General features: G+C 47.9%; 1 protein-coding gene across 1 annotated transcript in view; it reads left to right on the top strand.

The window, feature by feature from the left end:
* The window catches only part of LOC137525533 (uncharacterized), a 39,269-nt gene extending 23,805 nt beyond the window's left edge, over positions 1-15,464 (top strand). The window contains exon 5 of the mRNA XM_068246664.1: positions 15,035-15,464. Coding sequence (XP_068102765.1) covers positions 15,035-15,184 — 150 coding nt within the window. The 3' untranslated portion in view covers positions 15,185-15,464. The remainder of the gene's footprint in view (positions 1-15,034) is intronic.
* The last annotated feature ends 8,730 nt before the right edge of the window (positions 15,465-24,194 follow it).

Below are 24,194 nucleotides of genomic sequence, written 5' to 3'. Positions count from 1 at the left end.
CTGTAATTAGCTAGCCAGCCAGGTGTGATGAACTTCAGTTAGTTGTAGTCACTCAGTCACTCAGTGTAGTCAGCAGGGCCGGATTTACCATAAGGCACATAGGCACGTGCCTACAGGCACCTGATGATGGAAAGGTGACTCAATCCCCTCCTCTAGTGCTTCCCTCCTTCCTTATGCAAAATCTCAAGTTGATTGTAAATGAGGTTACTCACCCAGCTCTCGGCATTCCACTGATGAGATCTCACTTCAGTAGGAGGCACCTCTAGTTACTTAATATTGAGGGTATTTCTAGCTAGCTAATGCTATGGGACACCTGTAGCTACCTATGATAAGTAAGGGAAGTAAGGGAGAAGTGACAAGGCCAGCCTGCACACTTGTGGTGAGCTTCAGTGGGGGTTTGTAGATTCATGGAGGACATAGTTTATGGTGCCAGGACATCTGTGCCTATAGGCTCCTATGATGTAAATCCGGGCCTGGTAATCAGTGACAGTGTACTGTGCCAGAGGCACATGTTCACTGATTTTTATGCTCTATTACTGTATTTGATACTTGTATTAGCTAGCCAGTGATCAACTAAAGTTAGTTGTGTTGTCACTCAGCATAGCCAGTGGCATTGTATAGTGCTAATGTGCAGTTACTTAGCTGTGCATAGAGTAGGCAGGTACGTGTTGGCAGGAGGACCGTCCTTATGTGGCTGAGGTCTCCGAAGGCAGCTCGGAGATGAGGTACAGAAGCCTAGGCACTTGTATCGCCACATGTCAGGCAGGGGCAGGTCTAGCAGTGGGTGTGGAAGCCAGGGGCCACAGGCCGCTGCTTCAGCCTGCATCAGCAGCACCACCACCACCACCATGCAACTCGCAACCACAGGGAGAGCCGCTTCACACCATAGGGGCAGTTTGCAACCCCAATATGGAATTTTTTCCAAGTGTCCACCCTGGATGCAAGCTATGCAGTGGGTAACTTCGGAAAAAAAACAGTGCAGTTACTTTGCTGTGCGTAGAGCAGGCAGGTAAGTGTTCACTGATTTTACTGCTCTATTACTGTATTCAGTATTTGCGCTCTCTGCATTTTTTTTCTTTTCTGTTTAAAAAAAGAAATCAATAAAGAAAGCCCCCTGTTATATTCCATCTGTCCTCAGGGTAACAAACATATTATTGACAGTAAAAAGCAGCAAACTTTCCACCTTCAAATCTTGTGCACAGAGAATATCTGGCAGGGGTTGTGGGCGTGGCAGGAGATGGAGTGGCATCACCTTCGCTGCTTCTGGGACTGGTCCCTGGCCAGGGAGAGGGTGCTCTGCTGCAGGGGATGCAGCAGAGAGGCGTCCATCAGCAGCAAAGCCGATGCCGTTGGCAGTGGCACTTATTTTCAGCACCTTGGATCGCCGTGTGGTCACTGGCGTAACAATAGGGGAAGCAGCCCCTGCCCCCTGGGGCCTGCTCATGGTCGTTTGGGGGGGGCAGGAGGGGTCGCAGCATGAGGGGAGAGCTTGGTAGCACGTCGGTGGGGAGGTGGGGAGGGGGGACGGTCCCCCACCCCTCACCTCGGGCTCTCCCCTCTGCGCTCCACTCCTGCCTCTATGTAAGCGTTAGCAGCAGCGGCGGCAGCAGCAGCTATAATTACCTCCATCCACCATGAAGGTTGCCGATCTGCAAGGGCTTCACATTACTTCCTGTAACAGGAAGTAATGTGAAAGTAATGTGAAGCCCTTGCAGATCGGCGACCTCCAGTGGTGAATGGAGGTAATTATAGCTGCTGCCGTCGCCGCTGCTAACACTTACATAGAGGCAGGAGGGGAGCGCAGAGGGAGAGCCCGAGGTGCTACCAAGCTCTCCCCTCATGCTGCGACCCCTCCTGCCCCCTAAAACGGCCATGAGCGGGCCCCAGGGTGGGGGGGAGGCCCGCCTGCTCAAATTCTTGCAGGGGGGCCCAGGGACTTCTAGTTATGCCCCTGCGTGTGGTCATTCAGGAGAGTCACTCGCAGCCACAGGCATTGATGGAGATGGTGACGGAGAAGCAGCCCATTTTTACTTGTTTCCAGACCTACCCTGTTACCAGCACTCCCAGCAGCAGCAGCAGCCAATGCCCCCCACTAGCTGTGACATCCACCCCAGCAGCCATTGGTCAGCCCTCCCTGGACGAGAGTGTTCTGTCCCTCAGTCCGGCTCAGAGCGTCTACCTATGATGAGGTCATGATGGGGCCTGATGTGGAGGAGGTTGTGCACGGGCCAGCACAAGCAGATTTTGAGGATGAGGAGGGTCTGTGTCTGGGGATGTTGGGGCAGAAGAGGTGGTGGGGGGATCAGGAGACGAGGTGTTTCAATCTGACGACAAGGATGATTGGCAGGAGGACCGTCCTTATGAGCCTGAGGTCTCTGAAGGCAGCTCAGAGATGAGGCACAGGGGCGTAGGCAATTGTATCGCCACATGTCAGGCAGAGGCAGGTCTAGCAATGGGCGTGGAAGCCAGGAACCACAGGCCGCTGCTTCAGCCGGCATCAGCAGCAGCAGCAGCACCACCACCACCATGCAACCCCCAACCACAGAGAGAGCCACCACACCCTCTTCACAATGTAGGGGGCAGTTTACATCCCCAATATGGATTTTTTTCCATGTGTCCACCCTGGATGCAAGCTATGCAGTGCGTAACTCCTGCAAAAAAAAACTTGGGCCATGGGCGCAACGCGGCCAAGATCAGTACCTCATCCCTCCAGGCCCACCTGAAGGGCTATCACTGTAATGATTTTGTAGAGTTTAAGAGGCTGAAGGACCAGGAAGGGGGTGGTCAGAGCAGGAGACCCACCATGCGGCATTCAGGATCATCAGCAGCATCATCCCTCCCTCATGGTCTTCAAGCCCCTGCAGCAGCACGAAAACGCACTTCTCCCTCCAGTGCGCCTTTGGCAGCTCATGCCACAGACATAGGGCTTGATTCACAAAAGGGTGCTAACATAGTTAGCACGACTAAAAGCTTTGCACGTGCAAACTAGGGTGCTAAGTAGTTTGCATGGGCAAAGCTGTTACTGATCGTGCATTAAGTTGTTGTGCCCGAAACGTCGCACCGGTGCGAGCTTATCAGGCTACTCTACATGCGGACGTTGCGACGTTTCGCGCGCACCGGTGCAACGTTTCGGGCGCACCAACTTAACGCGCGCATATTACCGCATGCAAAGGCACTTTGCATGTGCTAAGCGGCTTTTCACTGGCGTGCTAACACTTAGCACCCTTTTGTGAATCAAGCCCATTGAGGCTGGTGAGGCCAGCCAGTCCTCATTGGCCTCCTCGACTTCCCCTGCAGGACATCGACAGACCCTGCTGAGTGACAGCTTTCAGGGTTTGACCAAGCCTCTGCCTCCTGGTTACAGGTAGATCCAGAAGCTGAATGGCTTGCTGGCCCGGGCCATGTGTTCCCAGCTCCTTCCGTACTCCCTGGTGCAGGAGGGGGGTGATATGTGCGCGCTGCTCCAGTTTGGGATCCCAGAGTGGCGAATTCCCAGACGCCACTACTTTTCAAGGACCGCCATCCCAGTGCTGCATGAGTTTGTGGTGGAAAACGTGGCCCATTTGCTTGACCACGTCATGGACGAGTGGGTCCATATCACCATGGACTCCTGAAGCAGCCGACTTGGGACAGGCCGCTACCTGTCCTTTACCGCACACATTGACATTGGTGACATTGGTTGAAGGGGAGATGAGAAGAATGCAGCAGTGGTAACTGACAAGGGAGCAGGCCAGCTGGTGGTGCCACCACCACGCGGGATCAGGGTGGATGCAGCAGGCTCCTCTGGTCCCATTCCCTCCACACCCTGCAGCAAGAAAGCCTGTCTCATCAGCAGCAGCACAAAGCCTCATCACTGCCAAGGGCTTCTGAAATTGGTCAGGCTGGGGAAGGATAAGCTTACAGCCGCCCACACCCTGGCCACCCTCAGGGAGCAGGAGCAGAGGTGGCTGACCCCTAGAGGCCTCAAAGTCAGTTGGCCACGTCCTCAATTTGGTGTTGCAGCACTTCCTGTACACCTACCCGGGGATGGACAAGCTGCTGGAAGCTGTGCAGACGCTGGTGCACCATTTCCGCCACTCAGCCCCGTTTCTATGGGCGTGCGATACGTGCAATCGCCCGGGGCGCTGTATTGTTGTGGCCCGAGGGGGGCGCTGTGGCGGTGGGAGCCGGTATAATAGTAATAACTCACCTTCGTGCAGCAGAATAGCCGATCTCGTCCCACGCTGCTTCAATGTACTTCCTTTCCTGGCATCTGTCTCAGTAACAGCGCCCCCTGTGTTGATGTTCCCCATGTCAACACAGGGGGCGCTGTTACTGAGACAGATGTCGGGAAAGGAAGTACATTGAAGCAGCATGAGATCGGCTATTCTGCTAAAGTAAAAGGTGAGTTATTACTATTATGCCCGCTCCCACCACGCTGCAGCACCTACCTACCTAATCTATACTGCAGAACCTACCTACCTACCTACCTTATCTATACTGCAGCATTTACCTACCTACCTAATCTATACTGCAGCTCCTACCTACCTAATCTATACTGCAGCACTTACCTACCTACCTACCTAATCTATACTGCAGCTCCTACCCACCCACCTAATCTATACTGCAGCACCTACCTACCTAATCTATACTGCAGCACCTACCTACCTAATCTATACTGCAGCACCTACCTACCAAATCTATACTGCAGCACCTTCCTACCTACCTAATCTATACTGCAGCACCTACCTACCTACCTAATCTATACTGCAGCACCTACCTACCTACCTAATCTATACTGCAGCTCCTACCTACCTAATCTATACTGCAGCACCTACCTACCTAATCTATACTGCAGCACCTACCTACCTACCTAATCTATACTACAGCACCTACCTACCTACCTAATCTATACTGCAGCTCCTACCTACCTAATCTATACTGCAGCACCTACCTACCTAATCTATACTGCAGCACCTACCTACCTAATCTAGTCTGCAGCACCTACCTACCTACCTATCTATACTGCAGCACCTACCTACCTAATCTATACTGCAGCACCTACCTACCTAATCTATACTGCAGCACCTACCTACCTAATCTATACTGCAGCACCTACCTACCTAATCTATACTGCAGCACCTACCTACCTACCTAATCTGTACTGCAGCACTTACCTACCTACCTAATCTATACTGCAGCTCCTACCCACCCACCTAATCTATACTGCAGCACCTACCTACCTAATCTATACTGCAGCACCTACCTACCTAATCTACACTGCAGTACCTACCTAACCTATACTGCAGTACCTACCTAATCTATTCTGCAGCACCTACCTTCCTAACATATACTGCAGCACCTACCTACCTAACCTATACTGCAGCACCTACCTACCTAATCTATACTGCAGCACCTACCTAACCTATACTGCAGCACCTACCTACCTAACCTATACTGCAGCACCTACCTAACCTATACTGCAGCACCTACTTACCTAACCTATACTGCAGTCACTTACCTACCTAACCTATACAGCAGTTACTTACCTACCTAACCTATACTGCAATCACTTACCTACCTAACCTATACTGCAATTACTTACCTACCTAACCTATACAGCAGTCACTTACCTACCTAACCTATACTGCAGTCACCTACCTATCTAAGATATACTGCAGGCACCTACCGTTCTAACCTATACTGGCACCTACCTATCTAAGCTATACTGCAGTCACCTTCCTAATAAGCTATACTGCAATCACTTACCTACCTAACCTATACTGCAATTACTTACCTACCTAACCTATACAGCAGTCACTTACCTACCTAACCTATACTGCAGTCACCTACCTATCTAAGATATACTGCAGGCACCTACCTTTCTAACCTATACTGGCACCTACCTATCTAAGCTATACTGCAGTCACCTTCCTAATAAGCTATACTGCAATCACTTACCTACCTAACCTATACTGCAGTCACTTACCTTCCTAACCTATACTGCAATCACTTACCTACCTTACCTATACCGCAGTCACTTACTTACCTAACCTATACTGCAGTCATTTACCTAACCTATACTGGCACCTACCTATCTAAGCTGTACTGCAGTCACCTACCTATCTAACCTGTACAGCAGTCACTTACCTACCTAACCTATACTGGCACCTACCTATCTAACATATACAGCAGTCACTTACCTACCTAACCTATACTGCAGTCACCTACCGATCTAACCTATACTGCAGTCACTTACCTACCTAAACTATACTGCAGTCACCTACCTATATAACTTATACTGCAGTCACCTACCTATCTAACCTATACTGCAGTCACTTACCTACCTAACCTATGCAGCAGACACCTACCTATCTAACCTATACTGGGGGCATCTACCTATCTAACCTATACTGCAGGCACCTGGCTAATTAACACATACTGGTGGCACCTACGTAGCTAACCTATACTGTGGGCACCTATACCTGGCTCCATGGTGGGGGGGGGGGGGGCGATTTTTACACTCTCGCCCTGGGTGAAATTTAGCCTAGAAACTGCCCTGCCACCACTCCACCACTACCTCTGCAACCCTGGCCGACCTACAGCAGCGCGCGGGCCTGCCATCACACCGACCAATCATTGATGTCCCAACTCACTGGAACTCAACTCTGGTGATGTTAGATCGGCTGTGGCAGCACAGGATGCCTCTTAAGTGGTACATCCATGACCAAAACGTCTACGGCTCCACCAACCCGCTGCCGCTAATCACCATAGCTCAGTGGACAGGCATGCAGCAAGTGTGCCTGGTTTTGACTCCCTTCCTGCAGGGAACCAAGATGGTGAGCCGGGAGCGGGCATCCATCTGTGAGTGGGTGCCCCTGGGTTGCCTGCTGGACAGGGCAATGTGTGATCTGATGGCAGAGGGGGAGGCAGCCCTGAGCTAGTTGGATCAAGAGCAAGCAGCACAGTCCACCTCACAGGAGGATGAGGACGACGACTTACAGGTAGTGGAGGAGTTGGGGGTCCCTAACCTGAATGCTACGAGGGAGCAGCAGAGTGCCACTGCCGTTGTGCGGGGGTGGCGGTTTCAGGACGACATGGCGCAGGAAGAGGAGAACAGGCATGTCCTCTCGAGGGGGGACAAAGACGAAGATGTGCCTGCCAATGCCTGCCTCTCCACATGGCTCACACATGTTGCGCTGCCTTTGCAGGGACCCCCGGTTGATCCAGATGTGTGAAAGGGAGGACATATGGATCACCTTGATCTTGGACCCAGGTCTGAAGGGGAAGCTGGGACAGTTCATGTTGCCATCCACCACCGAGCGCTTGCTCGGGAGTTGCAGGAGGCCCTTGTGCACAGACTGCAGGAAGCATTCCCCCAGCCTTTCACCCCTACTGTTGCTGTTCTGCCAACACAGCAACAGGTGCCTACAGCCACCAGCAGCAGCTGGCACAGAGACCTGCTGAGCCTGACGAAGAGCCTGTATGCAGGTGATCTGCCCAGAGCAGAGGTGCCAGCCACAGCATCCTCCTCCATCCAGCACCAGCGACTGACCAGCATGGTGTCTGATGACATGGAGTCATTCAGGGGGCTTGACATGGACAGCCCTGTGGACCCCATGGAGTACTGGGTCAAGAGACTGGAGATCTGGAGGGAGCTTGCCCAGTACGCTCTGGAAGTTCTGTCCTGGTCCCCTTTCAGTGTCCTCTCAGAGAGATGCTTCAGTGCGGCTGGTGGCGTGGTCACCGAGAAGCGCTCTTGCCTGTCCAACGAGTCTTTGGGCAAACTCTTCTTCCTCAAAATTAACCAGGCTTGGGTGGAAGGTGAGTTTCTGGCCCCTGCTGTCAGCCACAGGGGGACATGAAGTGGCTGCCTAGGAATTTTTATAATGCCTGCCTTTCCAACGCAACATAGAACCTAGTACACCTAATCAGTGCTGCTCATCAGGATTCCAGATATCCGGGTAACCCGGATATCCAAACTTTTTTCAGCTATCCGACCGGATTCGGATTCAGGATACCTGGGCCCAAATCCGGATAGCTATCTGCAGATATTTGGGCGCATAACGTGGATATCCGGATCCGAAATACTGTAACTAAGGAGATGACGTCCTGGAGCCAATCAGAGGACTCCCAGCAGAAGCCCTAGTAACCAATCACAGAGGGGAACCCTGGCCAGCCCCACCTGACCTCATTGAGCCAATCAGAGGGCTCCCAGCCTAAACCCTGGCACCCATTCACAGAAAGGAACACTGTCCAGACCCCCTGTATTTTAAGGAGGGCTGCCATGATGAGACATATCGTCCTAGCTTGCTGAATGCTCACTGAGAGACACGCTCCAGTGCTGCTGGCCTAGCAAGGGCTGTACACAGTAATAAACCTAAAGCTGTTCAGTGATTAGCCCCTTCACTATCACTACACTATTGTAAAATCATTAATTAGCTTGATGTCATTGTGTGACAGTCAGAGTGTGTGCTGCAGGCCTGCTGGCCTACCAAGTGCTGTACACAGTGATAAACTGAAAGCTGGTCAGTGATTAACCCCTTCACTATCACTACACTATTGTTAAATCATTAATTAGCTTAATGTTATTGTGTGACAGTCAGAGTGTGTGCTGCAGGCAGCTGCTACGTGTCTGTGTGTGCTGTGCACAGACCAGCAGGCCAGCTGCTGCCTGCTGGCCAGCTATTAGCCTTAGGTTAGGTATAGGTTAAGTTAGGAATTAGGGAATAGGATTACTGTGTTATTGTGTAGTTAGTACTGTAGTACTGCAGTCAGTGCTAGTAGCTGTTAGAGTAGTAGTACTACTGTGTTAGCTTACTACAGAACTGCTGTGCTGTGAGCAGTGCCAGTGTGACAGTTAGTGTCTTCTCCTCTGCTGTCTGACTGTCACTCGGCACGTGCCACGTGCCAGGTGCCACGTCACGTGCAAAGTGCACAGTGCCACATCTCGTGCAAAGTGCCACGTGCAAAGTGCAAAGTGCCAGGTCACGTGCAAAGTGCCAGGTCACGTGCAAAGTGCCACGTGCAAAGTGCAAAGTGCCACATCACGTGCAATGTGCAAAGTGTACTTAGCACGTGGCACTTTTCACTTAGCACTTTGCACGTGATGTGGCACTTTGCACGTGGCACTTTGCACGTGGCACTTTGCACGTGGCAGGTGGCACGTGCAAAGTGCCAAATGCAAAGTGCCAAGTGCCACGTGCCAAGTGCCAAAGCTGCTGCATTGCCCTGCTCCTGCTGTCTTTGCTGCTCCCACCGCCAGGGTGCCACAGGCCACTGCTGCTGTGCTGATACCACCTATATTTAGCCCAAAACACAATTGCTGCGTAATTGTTTGGAGGTGTCTGGGCTGAAAACTGCCATGTTCCAGCTGTGCAGTTGGACTTTGGACACAAAATGGCCTCAATTCACTTAGCTTATCTCCTGTCTTTAATAACTCTTCTGAGCTGTTTCTACAGTTATCACCATGGTGATAACCGTAGAAACAGCTCAGAAGAGTTATTAAAGACAGGAGATAAGCTTAGTGAATTGAGACAAATGTGGGTTGCACGACCGCTGCCTGGAACCTAGGCCTGATGTTAATTGACAGCCAATTTTTTTTTTGAGGGGGTGGGGGGGATTTTAAGTCCCCACATCATCAATAAGTGTTCCCCTTAAAAATGCTACATGCCTCATTTACCTTAAAAAACATTTTTAAAGCAATTTAAAGGCCACTTCCGGTTTTCTATTCGGATATTCGAATTTGCCCGGATCTCCCAGATACTAGGGTCGGATATCCGATTCGGATTGGAAATTTTTGAAATCGGATATCTGACCCGGATCGGATATCTGGGTATCCGGATCCGAATCGGATCCGGATTTTGAAAAGGGGTATCCGAGCAGCACTGCTTGGCCTGGTTCATTTCATTTTTCTTGCTGTGGTGACACCCGTCAATTCCTATGGCCTCCTAGGTAAGGTAAGGGGGTGTGGTCTCTAGGTATTTAAGACGGTTTGAAGTATATTACGATAGCTGCGACTAAGGACCCGGTAGGGTCAGAAATGAGTCAGCTTGTATGTTGTCCTGTTTTTGCTCTTTTTTATGAAGATTCAATAAAATAATTTGCTTTTATCCTATGGAAGGTGTGCGGAGGAATCTTTTGAACCCATGGCCTCATATGCTGCTGCTGCTGACACGCTGCTCCTCTTACTGCTGCATTTTTCCTACTGCAGTCTGTGTTCCCACCGCCAGGGTCAACAGATGCATACAATTTTTGGGCAGCATTACCATGCTGTGGTATCACCAGTGAGGTGCCAAGGTCGTTCTGTGCTGCCCCACTGACTGCTTAGTCCTCCTCTTGCTTCCGCTGAGTTTCTCTACTGCAGTCTGTGTTCCCACCGCCAGGGTCCACAGATGCATATAATTTTTGGGCAGCATTATTATGCTGTGGTACCACCAGTGACAGTGCGATAGTCTTCTGCGCCTGCGCAGTACCCTCCTGATGACGTCGCCTGGACCACGTGACCCGCGCAGTGGAACACAGAAGACGCCTACCCGGAACCCAATCTAGCGAGGTCGGGTTCTGCAGCGGAGAAGACCGGGAGCCTCCGGAGCTGCGGCGAGGGCACAGGACGGCTGCCACGGGCTGGAGGAAGCCCCAGATAAGTGGATCTTTTTTTTTATTTTGCTTGGATACTCCCTTTAAAGTATATTTCTGTGTTTAAAACCAATTATTACCAATTAATATCCACATTTAAGGTGTTAATTTACAGTAACTTCAAAATCGATTTTTCTCAAAAACGAAAATTTCTTGAATTTTTTTTTTAAGTTGTAGCCCCTTCTCACCCTTATAATCCATTCAATTTTGGGGGTTGTAGCATGCATGGGGGCTTTCTATTAACGTTAAAGTCTAATCCGTGATCACGGCTGTGATCGCGGATTTTACAGGCAAGCACGGGGAAAATACACATCGAATTTGTAAGTCCATTTCAAATCCGGATCAAAATCACAGCTGATCTGGATTTCGATTCCACCTTTGCCGGATTTACTCGAATCCGTGATCGGCCGTATCCGAGCACCACTACTCTACATCATGCACTTAGGAACCCATGATGGTACTGACAAAATTTCATCCACATAGCATAATAAATTCCGGGTGATAATTAAAACTTTACAATACTCCCTCATATTGTATGTTTTGTACCCAGTGGCCAGAATCACTGTCCAACAGGTATGCTCAGCTTTATCATAATTCAGCAGTATAATTACCATAAACAAAGAATCGAACATGGGGTCACCAGTGGCATAACTATGGGGTAGCAGCCAACAACGTAATCATATGGGTGTGGCAGGGAGGAGGGGCCTAGACTTCTTCCTTCCTGTTCCACCAGGGCTTTTCTCCTTGGCTTCCTTGGCCGTCTCCATTCATCAAGACCCCAAGGTCAGCATGGTGGCATTGACAGTAAAAAGTTCCCAGGTGGATATAATGTGAACGTTTTAAGTTTGAAGTAAGAGAAGAGCAGGAGTGGGAGCGGGAGAACTAAACGGGATGCAGCATGCTAATCCCCCCAGTAGTGCCCAGTTGGACGGCGGAGAAATTTATTACAAGCGCTGACAACAACCTGTCGTGAAAGTGCAATTTAATTTAGCGCGAGGAGCTCAGTAACATTGAATTACATGATGGTGTTTGTTTTTATCATGTTCATGCATGCTTTTGGACTAAATAGAAATTTAATACAATGAAGAGGAGTTGATTCATTTGTTGTTGGAAAACCTGAATGTGATATATATGCACACAGACTAGATCCAGGTTTCTTTATAGGAGGATCGATTTAAATCAAGTGAAGCCACAAAATAGCGATCTGTTTCCAAAATTTTAGTTTCCCACTTGATTATATTCACAAAAAAATTATTTTTCTTCTTCAAAAAGGTAGAAAAATTATTTGTAAAGCAGCAGAAGAATTTGTGGTACAGACATAAAAAAAAGCAATACAAAAAGCAGATCATAGACACTGTGTGCTTTGTTTGATGAAAAAAGATAATTTTAGTTCAGGCGACGACACTAGTCCGTTTCGGGTTATTGACCCTTCGTCAGGCCTTTACAAAGCATAGAGAATTATCTTGACCAGAGAATATGTACAGTCATAAAAGACCAAAAATGAATTTGATTAGTAAAGAGGTATCTGTTCCAACCAGACACAACCCGGCACCTGACTGATGGCTGACATAGGGAAACTCAGCTGCAAACAAGATAATTCTCTATGCTTTGTAAAGGCCTGACAAAGGGTCAATAACCCGAAACGGACTAGTGTCCTCGCCTGAACTAAAATTACATTTTTTCATCAAACAAAGCACACAGTGTCTATGATCTGCTTTTTGTATTGCTTTTTATATGTCTGTACCACAAATTCTTCTGCTGCTTTACAAATAATTTTTCTACCTTTTTGAAGAAGAAAAATATTTTTTTGTGAACATAATAAAGTGTGAAACTAAAATTTTGGAAGCAGATCGCTATTTTGTGGCTTCACTTGATTTAAATCGATCCTCCTATAAAGAAACCTGGTACTATATGAGCATAGTGGTGTGCTCAAATGTGGATCATTATACTAACAAGAGTTCCTTTTCTGTAACCTGGGACTCATTCCCAACCATATTGAAACACAGGCTAGATCCACCTGGTGAGGTGGCAACGATCCAGTATGCCCCTTCACTAGGGATGCTCGGATACCCCTTTTCAAAATTCAAATTGATCCGGATTGGATATCCGGATCTGAACTTTTGGGTATCCGAATAGAATCGGATATCCGACCCTAGTATCCGGGATATCCGGGCAGATTCGGATATCTGGATAGGGAAACCGGAAGTGGCCTTTAAATTGCTTTTAAAATGTTTTTAAGGGTAAATGAGGCATGTAGAATCATGTTTTTTTTAAGGGAAACACTAATTGATGATGTGGGGACTTAAAATCCCCCCCCCCCCAAAAAAAAATGGCTGTCAGTTAACATCAGGACTAGGTTCCAGACAGCGGTCATGCAGCCCACATTGCGTCCAAAGTCCAACCGCACAACTGGGACATGGCAGTTTTCAGCCAAGACACCTCCAAAAAATTATAGAGCAATTGTGTTTTGGGTTAAATATAGCTGGTATCAGCACAGCAGAAGTGGCCTGTGGCACCCTGGTGGTGTGAGCAGCAAATGCAGGGCAATGCAGCAGCAGCAGGTGTAACGTCTGCCAGGAGCATGCCGGACGTGGCACTTGGCAGTGGCACTTGGCACTTTGCACTTGGCACATGGCACATGGCACTTTGCTCTTTGCACGTGGCACTTGGCACGTGCAAAGTGTCACGTGCAAAGTGCCACGTGCAAAGCGCCAAGTGCAAAGTGCCAAGTGCCACGTGCAAAGTGCCAAGTGCCACGTGCAAAGTGCCAAGTGCCATGTGCAAAGTCCAAAGTGCCACATGCAAAGTGCCATGTGCAAAGTCCAAAGTGCCACGTGCAAAGTGCCATGTGCCATGTGCAAAGTGCCACGAGCAAAGTGCAAAGTGTCACGTGAAAAGTGCAAAGCGACACGTGCAAAGTGCAAAGTGCCATGTGCAAAGTGCAAAGTGCCATGTGCAAAGTGCCAAATGCAAATTGCCAAGTGTCGAGTGACAGTCCGACAGCAGAGGAGAAGACACTAGTGCACACTAACTGTCACACTGGCACTGCTCATAGCACAGCAGTTCTGTAGTAAGCTAACACAGTAGTACTACTACTCTAACAACTACTAGCACTGACTGCAGTACTACAGTACTAACTACACAATAACACAGTAATCCTATTCCCTAACCTAACTTAACCTATACTGTAGCTAAGGCTAGCTGGCCAACAGGCAGCAGCTGGACTGGTCTGTGCACAGGCACAGCAAACACACAGACACATAGCAGCTGCAGCAGCCCTGCAGCACACACTCTGACTGTCACGTCTCTGAATGAAATCAAGCTAGCTGGCTGCTACCTAATTAACAATATAACAATAGTGTAGTGATAGTGAAGGGGTTAATCACTGAACAGCTTTAGGTTTATCACTGTATGCAGCACTTGCTAGGCCAGCAGCACTGGAGCATGTCTCTCAGTGAGCATTCACAAGCAAGTACCAGATTTCTCATCATGGCAGCCCCCTTATTATACAGGGGGGCCTGGCCAGTGTTCCTTTCTGTGATTGGGTGCTAGGGCTTAGCCTGGGAGCCCTCTGATTTGCTCAATGAGATCAGGTGGGGCTGGCCAAGGTTCCCTTCTGTGATTGGTTGCTAGGGCTTCGGCAGGGAGCCCTCTGATTGGCTCAATGATGTAATCTCCTTAGTTACAGTATTCGGATTCAGATATCTGCCGGATATCCGCAGATATCCGGGTATGCGACCAAATATCCGCGGATTGCTTTCCGGATTTGCACAGAAATCCGGAATCCAAATCCGAATCGGATAGCTGAAAAAAGTTCGGATATCCGGGTTACCCGGATAGCCAGAATCCAGATGAGCACCACTGCCCTTCACTGTTGGTGAGGGAGTCCCCTGTATCAGTTTACATGTGTGGTGCTTTACTTATGAGAATCTGGGATACTCCACACTGTGGCTTTCTCCCTGCATGTTGGACTTTTTTTTAAATACAAAATCATGCTATATTAGTGTTTTTGCCTTTTGTAGGAACTGTACTTTCTGATGGTGAGTGCAGCTGGAAATTGATAAGTGGAAGAGATAAGCCATGGGCATCACTACCACCATGCTTATCCGATGGTCTGAATAAATGGACACAGCCAGGGGAGCTTGACAGGGGGGTTCTGGTGAAGGGGACAGAAGAATAAATCACAGTGAGGGAGTGGGCACAGAAGGGGGTCTGCATGTAGATGGAGGTCCCATGAGACGTAGTTATGGACTTGAGGATCACTAACTGTAGACATGTAGGGTTGGGACCACTATCTGGCAGTGCCCGTCCTCCATTCTGCAGCACTATAATACATCTGCTAGGGAATCACAGAGGAAAAAAAAGGGCAATTCCTAATTCTGCCAACTAATTGTTTTCTTTGTTTTCTCTTTTCCAGAGGATGGTGATTTACATGTTGGTCATTGCTACATTTTTTGTTTTGTTTTTTCTCATCCTTGCTGTGGTGGAGAAGATATTTCTTATGAAACATAAAAACTCAACACTGACCACAACACCAACACCAGGAAATGTCACTCTGCATCCCTGACTGTCACAGGAGGTAACAGGAAAAAGGGCGTCAACAGCTAGTGGACAAAAAGGGCGCTGCCATTCACTCCCATAATAAATAATGTTTAATGGCCGCAGAACAGGAAAAAAGGGCGCCGGAGATTATTAACGTTTTACAAACGGCGCCCGGAGATTTTTAATGTTTTATAACTGTGCTTGTGATGATTTAAGTTTAGAAAATGCGCCCGTGACAAATAACGTTTATAATAATACTAAACATATTTATCGTATTAAACTAAAACATTATTTAAAATGTTATCCCTTACTGTTTGTAAAACATGGTTATTCACAAAATAAAGTAATTAGTACGAAACGTAAATTGCAATATATTTTTTACAGTCACTATTTGTAAAACATTATTATCCACATAATAAAGCGATCAGAGAGGGGGGTGGTTAGGGTTAGGTACCACCAGGGGAGTGGTTAGGGTTAGGCACCACCAGGGGGGTGGTTAGGGTTAGGCACCACCAGGGGGGTCTTAGGGTTAGGCCCCACCAGGGGGGGTCTTAATGTGAGAGTAGGGTTAGGTATAGTTTTAGTAAAATTTTAGTAATACTTACTAATGTTTTACAACACTTATTACGAATGTAGTTATATTTATATCATCGTTATAAACAATACTAGCTGACCCCCGGCGTAGCATACGCCGCATAAGGGGGTAGAGGGCAGGAAGCGGGTATTGGGCACAGGGGCAGGGAGGGGGTCGGACCCCACCCTCAACTGGGTCCCCATGTGTGCTCCCCCTCCAGCTTAAGCTCAGCAGGAACCCCCCTCCCTCACCTGGGTCCCCCATGTGCGCTCCCCCTCCTGCTTAAAGGGACACTGTAGGGGAGTCGGGGGAAAATGAGTTGAACTTACCCGGGGCTTCTAATGGTCCCCCGCAGACATCCTGTGCCCGCGCAGCCACTCACCGATGCTCCGGCCCCGCCTCCGGTTCACTTCTGGAATTTCAGACTTTAAAGTCTGAAAACCACTGCGCCTGCGTTGCCGTGTCCTCGATCCCGCTGATGTCACCAGAAGCATAATGCACAGGCCCAGTATGGTCTGTGTCTGCGCCGTACGCTCCTGGTGACATCAGCGGTATTGAGGACATGGCAACGCAGGCGCAGTGGTTTTCAGACTGTAAAGTCTGAAATTCCAGAAGTGAACTGGAGGCGGGGCCGGAGCATCAGTGAGTGGCTGCGCGGGCACAGGATGTCTGCGGGGGACCATTAGTAGAGTTGGGCCGAACCTCCGATTTTAGGTTCGCGAACCGGGTTCGCGAACTTTCGCGGAAGGTTCGGTTCGCGTTAAAGTTCGCGAACCGCAATAGACTTCAATGGGGATGCGAACTTTGAAAAAAAAAAAAAATTATGCTGGCCACAAAAGTGATGGAAAAGATGTTTCAAGGGGTCTAACACCTGGAGGGGGGCATGGCGGAGTGGGATACACGCCAAAAGTCACCGGGAAAAATCTGGATTTGACGCAAAGCAGCGTTTTAAGGGCAGAAATCACATTGAATGCTAAATGACAGGCCTAAAGTGCTTTAAAACATCTTGCATGTGTATACATCAATCAGGGAGTGTAATTAAGGTACTGCTTCACACTGACACACCAAACTCCACTGAACAGAACAGGTATGCAGTGGCGGGTTCACTGAACAGAACAGGTATGCAGTGGCGGGTCCACTGAACAGGTATACAGTGGCGGGTCCACTGAACAGAACAGGTATGCAGTGACGGGTTCACTAAACAGGTATACAGTGGCGGGTCCACTGAACAGAACAGGTATGCAGTGGTGGGTTCACAGAACAGGTATGCAGTGGCAGGATCAATGAACAGGTATGCAGTGGCAGGATCACTGAACAGGTATGCAGTGGCAGGATCAATTAACAGGTATGCAGTGGCAGGATCAATGAACAGGTATGCAGTGGCAGGATCAATGAACAGGTATGCAGTGGCAGGATCAATGAACAGGTATGCAGTGGCAGGATCAATGAACAGGTATGCAGTGGCAGGATCACTGAACAGGTATGCAGTGGCAGGATCAATGAACAGGTATGCAGTGGCAGGATCAATGAACAGGTATGCAGTGGCAGGATCAATGAACAGGTATGCAGTGGCAGGATCAATGAACAGGTATGCAGTGGCAGGATCAATGAACAGGTATGCAGCCAGGGACAAGCTAAGGCTAACTAATCTTTCCCTATGAGAGACTGCAGTAGCTCGCCCTACTCTAACTAATGCAGGCACACGAGTGGCCACGGCCGCCGCTGCCTGCCTATATAAGGGGGGGTGGGGCTCCAGGGGCTAGTGTAGCCTAATTGGCTACACTGGGCCTGCTGACTGTGATGTAGAGGGTCAAAGTTGACCCTCAGTGCATTATGGGGCGAACCGCAATGGGGCGAACTTTTCCGCAATAAAGTTCGCGTGCGGTACCCGCACGCGAACCACCTAGGTTCGCGCGAACCAGGTTCGCCGGCGAACCGTTCGGCCCAACTCTAACCATTAGAAGCCCCGGGTAACTTCAACTCATTTTCCCCTGACCCCCCTACAGTATCCCTTTAAGCACAGTAGCAGCTGCCACTATTAGTAAGAGGCAGCGGGCGGGGATGCCTCACCTCCTCCATGTTCCAGCATGCTTTCCACTGTCTCTTCCTGCAATATCGCCCACTGTATTGGTGTAATTTGCCTTTTTAAAACAGAAGGAAATCTGCAATAATTCAGCTATAAGCGAACATTTGTGGTTACCCAAAATGCACTGCTACTAAATATGCCAATTATTCCTTTTCACCCTTAGTAACCCAAGCAAGCATCCAGAACCATTGGTGTATAGCAAGCATAAAGCTTTAAATTTGACATAGCCATATCAAACTCACATGTGACAGCCTGTTTCAGACTTTTGGCCAGTGCCGGATTTGTACTTTTTACCGCCCAAGGCCACTGTCACCAGCCGCCCCCCTTCAGTATAGGTAGCCAGATGACCCCTCCCCCTTTCCCTCTAGTGTAAGTAGCCCGATGACCCCTCCCCTCCAGTATAGGTAGCTAGAGGACTCCCTTAATCCCTCCCTTTCCCACTCCCACCTTTCAGTATAGGTAGCCAGCTTGCCTCCACACCGCAGTAGCCATCAGTGTCACCTCTCCACTCGTCTCCAGCACAGAAGCTTCCTCTTCCCCTCCCCCTCTGTCTCTATCAGCCGTTGCTGTACATCTGTCCCTCCAACCAGCATCTCTCACTTGTGACTTGCCGGCATGTTACCATCGAGCCAGACGGAAAGAGGAAGCTTCTACGTTGGAGACGAGCATAGATGTGAGCGACTGGTGGCTGCTATTCCACCTCTTCCCCTTGTAACTCTGCAATGCTGCCCAAGTCCATAGCCGCCGGCCACAGCTCCAATGTGCAGAGAGAGCCGGGCGGCCACTGCACAGGTGGCTGGCAGCAGAATACCGCGATCAGGCACTTGCCTAATCTTCCTGCACTGCAACATTTGCAAGCTTGCAAATGCTGCACTAGTTTAGCCTGCTGATTTGGTGCCCTTGTTCCTTTGGTGCCCTAGGCCATGGCCTAGGTGGCCTTGGCCGAAATCCGGCCCTGCTTTTGGCCCTCATCAGCACATGGCAGGGATTGATATGGCTGTATGAGATAGGGCTTGGACCAGTACAACAGAGTAACCAAGCAGCTCAGGGCGACCCAAACCACTCGGAATGTATAGGGGGATAAAAGGGACCAAAAAAGACCTTCTACTAAAAAAATCAAAGCTTGGTGTAATTTGGCTTCTTAAAACAGAAGAAAATCTGCAATAATTCAGCTATAAGTGAACATTTGTGGTTACCCACAATGCACCGCTACTAAATATGCAAATTATTCCTTTTCACCCTTGGTAAGTCACGCAAGCCTATGGGCCTGATTCACAAAGCGGTGCAAACTGTTTAGCACGGGTGTGCTAAACAGTTAGCGCGCAAAGTGCCGCAATTTGTGCAATCGCGGTCTTTTGCGCGCACAATTTGCCGCGAATAGCGGCACTTTGCGCACACAAAAGTCAGCGAACGGCACTTCGCGTGCTAACTGTTTAGCACACCCGTGCTGAACAGTTTGCACCGCTTTGTGAATCAGGCCCTATAGCTTTAAATTGTACACAGTCATATCAAATCCACAGGTGACAGTCTATTTCAGACTTTTGGTCCTCATCAATACTTGGCAGGGATTAATATGGCTATGTGAGATAGGGCTTGGACCAGTACAACAGAGTAACTAAGCAGCTCAGGGTGACCCAAACTACTTTATAGGAGGATAAAAGAGACCAAAAAGCCCTCATACTAAAAAAAAGCAAAGCTTGGTGTAATTGCCCTTCTTAAAACAGAAGCAAAGCTGCAATAATTCAGCTATAAGTGAACATTTGTGGTTACCCACAATGCACTGCTACTAAATATGCAAATTATCCCTCTTCGCCCTTGGTTTGATATGGCACTACTTCTTCTTCTTCTTGCTTGGACCAGCCCCTTCTTCTTGCTTGGACCGGCCCTGGGGGCAGGGCGCTACTTCTTCTTCTTGCTTGAAGGTTGAGGGACTTAGCCTATTATATATATAGATTTTTCAGATTTTATTATAAGAAACGATAAATGAAGGTTATTCACAATAATATACAATTATAACGATTAAACATATATTATCGTTTTTTTTAAGAAACGTAATTTTAAGTTTCACTTTTGAAACAGGGAAAATTAATGTTTTCACTATTGCCGATTTCATACACATTATTTAATGATTTATACATTTATAAAACATTATTTGTAAACGAAATATAACAAAATATTTTTTATAAACGGTATTACTGCTTATCGTTTACACCCCGCGCCCTTTTTTCCCAACGTTTTTTTTTATGTACGTGTCACAGGAAGTGATGGCTCAGGCTAAATCATGACTTTTCCCAACCCTTAATCAACTTGCTTTACTGGAAGATACAATTTTAAGTGTTTGGGATGGATCTCTGTACACGTGGACCTTGTTCAATTCACTTTTTGTCCTAGGTGATATTTTCATACATTATCAATAAAATGCCTTTTAAAGGGATACTGTAGGGGGGTTGGGGGAAAATGAGTTGAAGTTACCCGGAGCTTTTAATGGTCCCCCACAGACATCCTGTGCCCGCGCAGCCACTCACTGATGCTCTGGCCCCGCCTCCAGTCCACTTCTGGAATTTCTGACTTTAAAGTCAGAAAACCACTGCGCCTGCGTTGCCGTGTCCTCACTCCCGCTGATGTCACCAGGGGTGTACTGCGCAGGCCCAGTATGGTCTGTGTCTGCGCCGTGTGCTCCTGGTGACATCAGCGGGAGCGAGGACACGGCAACACAGGTGCAGTGGTTTTCTGACTTTAAAGTCTGAAATTCCAGAAGTGAACCGGAGGCGGGGCCAGAGCATCAGTGAGTGGCTGCGTGGGCACAGGATGTCTGCAGGGGGCCATTAGAAGCTCCGGGTAACTTCAACTCATTTTCCCCCGACCCCCCTACAGTATCCCTTTAAAGGATACATGAAGCAAATTAAAAAAAAAATCAGATTTAATTACCTGGGGTTTCCTCCAGCCCCTGGAAGCCTATGTGTCCCTCACTGCAGCCCCGCTCTTAGGCAGTCTCCTGGGGTCCCCTCTGTAGCAGCTGCAAACCCAAACAGGTCAGTGGCTTCTGAGTATGAGCTAGCACATGGATGCACCTCTCACAGTTGCCCACATGGCCAGGAACATTCTGCACAGGCACAGAATGCTCCCGGGCTACAGAAGCAGGACTGCAAGGCCACGCACTTGCGCATGCACAGAAGCCACTACGGAGGACCCCCTCCCCCGGAGCTGCGACGAGGAACACATATTCTGCCTCATACATCCTTTAAGCCAAAAGCAAGCAAGAAACTACTCAGAATAGTTTTGACAGTACTTTTACACCAACTTGTGTGCTACTTTTCATTTACAGAGTGCTTAAAAGTTATTTTAAACAGAAGATGAAAAATTATCTCCTAGGAGAAAACATAGGAGAAAAGGTGAATTGAATAAGGCCCTCTAAGATAACATTTACACTTTGTACTGATGTCTATGAATGCTGGATAGGAATAAAGGTTCCTATTTCTGTCTGCACCATATAACTCCATTCCATATGCAATTAACATTTTCTCCTGCGTTTTCTCCTAGGAGATGTGTTTTCATCTTCTATTTAGAATAACTTTTTTGTACTTTACAACTGAAAAATGATTAAAAGGTAGGTGGAAAAGTACTATCAAAACTATTTGAAGTATTTTCTTGTTCGCTGGTGATATAAAGTGAACCTAAACAAGAGTAAAGAAAGATTTGATACTTAACCAGGGCTTCCTTTAGCCCCATAAGCACCACAGATTCCCTTGCCATCCTCCAAAGTGCCTCTGTTCTGTATCGTAATTACATCATTACACATATTTTTTTATCGTAACGTCACATATATTGATATAATCCACATACATTGATATATTAGTGGAATATTGTAATAAACATACACAATATCAGAGAAAATTACAAAACTAATATTTAACATTGAAAAGATACCCGCGCCCAAATCTTTTAGCGCTATAATTAGCTGCTCCGCTTCCGCAATGTAGTGGGGAGCCATTGGAAACATGGAGTCCACCACCCAACATATCCAAGGATGTGTGGAAGAACCAGGGCTCAAACACCATGCACATGGATGTGTATTTGCTAGCACTGACATCTTGTGCAGTACTTTTACATACTGTACACAGTCATGGCACTAACTGTCCCCCACAGCAGCTCACAATCTAACCTCTACCACAGCAAATCCTTGTATTATGTTTTTATCGTAGTCTAAGGCCTTATTTTTTGTATACAGTAGGTTTATGGGATGAGGGACTGGGTGTAAACTAGAGTATCCAGAGGAAATGTGTGGGGATGCGAAATACAAGGAAAAGATACTAACTACAAACAGGCAGTGTCCATGCAGTATTTAGCTAACAGAAAAATTAAGCTTCAAGGACTTACGAGGCGAAAAAAAGAAAAAAGTTCAGTACCTACAGCAAAGCTGAATGCATGGAGGATGCCGTCCGCATCCTCCATGTAGCTCCGCCGGGTCCCCGCTGCTCAATCTCCCCCCGGGCTGGCTCCCGACCCCACAGCCCGGGTTGGGCTCTCAAGCCTCCAGTAAAATGGCCACTGGAGCTTGCTGCACAGTTCGCATAGACGTAAGTGCAGCTGCGCGGCTTTAGGGCCTCCCCCCGGTCCACGCACAGGAGACAGCCTGTAGCATGGATTGGGGGGGGGGGAAAGGGAAGGCCCTAGAGCTGCGCAGCCACACTCGCATCTATGCGGACTGTGCAGCTGCGGCAAGCTCCGGTGGCCATTTTACTGGAGGCATGAGAGCCCGACCCGGGCTGTGGGGTCGGGAGCCGGCCCGGGGGGAGATTGAGCAGCAGTCATTTAAACACCATAAATTGTCATCACAAAATACTAACTGAGCGCTATGGAAAAAGGTGGCCACACACCATACATTTTTTTTTAAAGCGGATCCGAGATGAAAAACTAACTATAACAAGTAACTTGTCTATATATCTTATCTAAAGTTTTAATAGTTTACACAGCAAATCTAGCTGCAAACAGATTTAATAGAATATGATTTTTTCTTTCTGTGATACAATGACAGCAGCCATGTTGTTTGTAAACATTACACAGAGGCAGGCTTATCTGCATCTTGAGCAAAAAAACCTAATCCCCCCTCCTCCTCCCTCCTCCCCTCTGCCTCTGAAATCAATGGCTAGTAACACCTCCCCCTCTTCCTGCCAAGACTGAGCTCCCATGAGCCCTTGCTACTGCCAAGGCTCTCTGGAGAAGCTGTGGGCGAGTATTAAAACAAAAACAAAAAAGTATTTGGCTTGAAGAATGCCCTATAAACAACAGGAAAGGAACACAATTATGCAATGAGTAAAAGTTCACCTCAGATCCACTTTAAATATCTCTTCATTTCAAGAATTGCAATCAATGTTCCTGACTGACTGTACCATTTTAAAAAACTGACCAATGTTCCACACACATATGTTTTCCCACAATTAGGGAAAAAATATTGAAAACTGAAAAAAAATTGCTTAGGGCTATAGATCAAGAAACAGAAAATCTACCATACACCATTCAATTTTCATGAGCAACCATGGATCAAAAAAATTCAACAATCCAGATCTTCTTTTATCGAAGAAAGAGAAAAGATATCCATGACTGAACAATATAACACCAGCAAAGCAGGATCATCCACCAGGCAACGTAGGCAGGTGTTTGGGGCTTAGTGGGTATTAAGGGGCCCACCTGTCACCTTCTCTGACCTTTCTCCACTTCAGCTTACCAAAAGAACCACAGACCTACCATCTTGCCTAGGGCCCCATTACATCTTTATCCATCTCTGAACACCAATCTTACATGTCCAAAGTTTATTAGGGACTCATCCCAAATAATAAAAACAATTAAAAACTGGCTAGCAGATGACAGATCCCACTACAACATATAATCCATTAAACAACAAATAGTGGACAAGTATATACACATTAAAGTGAACGTGAGGTGAAAGTGATATGGAGGCTGACATATTTATTTCCTTTTAGAGAATACTGGCAGCCCTGCGGATCTATTTGGCTGCAGTAGTGGCTAAATCCCACCAGAAACAAGCATGCAGCTAATCTTGTTAGTTCTGACAATAATGTCAGAAACAACTGATCTGCTGCATGCTTGTTCAGGGGCTATGCCTAAAAGTATTAGAGGCAGATGATCAGCAGGACAGCCAGGAAACTGGTATTGCTTAAAAGGAAATAAATATGGCAGCCTCCATATCCCTCTCACCACGGGTTCCCTTTACACAACCCCACGTAAAGACCCTGCATACTGTAATAGATGTCAAACATCATAGCAAGGTACAAAAAGGAAAAAAAAATAAGTTTAGGAAAGCACAAGTGAATGGCTGCCTTACCCAAAGTGTGTAAATAGAGGATCTGGACAGCA

This window comes from Hyperolius riggenbachi, chromosome 7 (assembly GCF_040937935.1).
Source record: "Hyperolius riggenbachi isolate aHypRig1 chromosome 7, aHypRig1.pri, whole genome shotgun sequence".
NCBI classification, from domain to species: Eukaryota; Metazoa; Chordata; class Amphibia; order Anura; family Hyperoliidae; genus Hyperolius; species Hyperolius riggenbachi.
The sequence above is the reverse complement of the archived record's forward strand: the minus strand, read 5'-3'. Positions and strand labels throughout refer to the sequence as shown.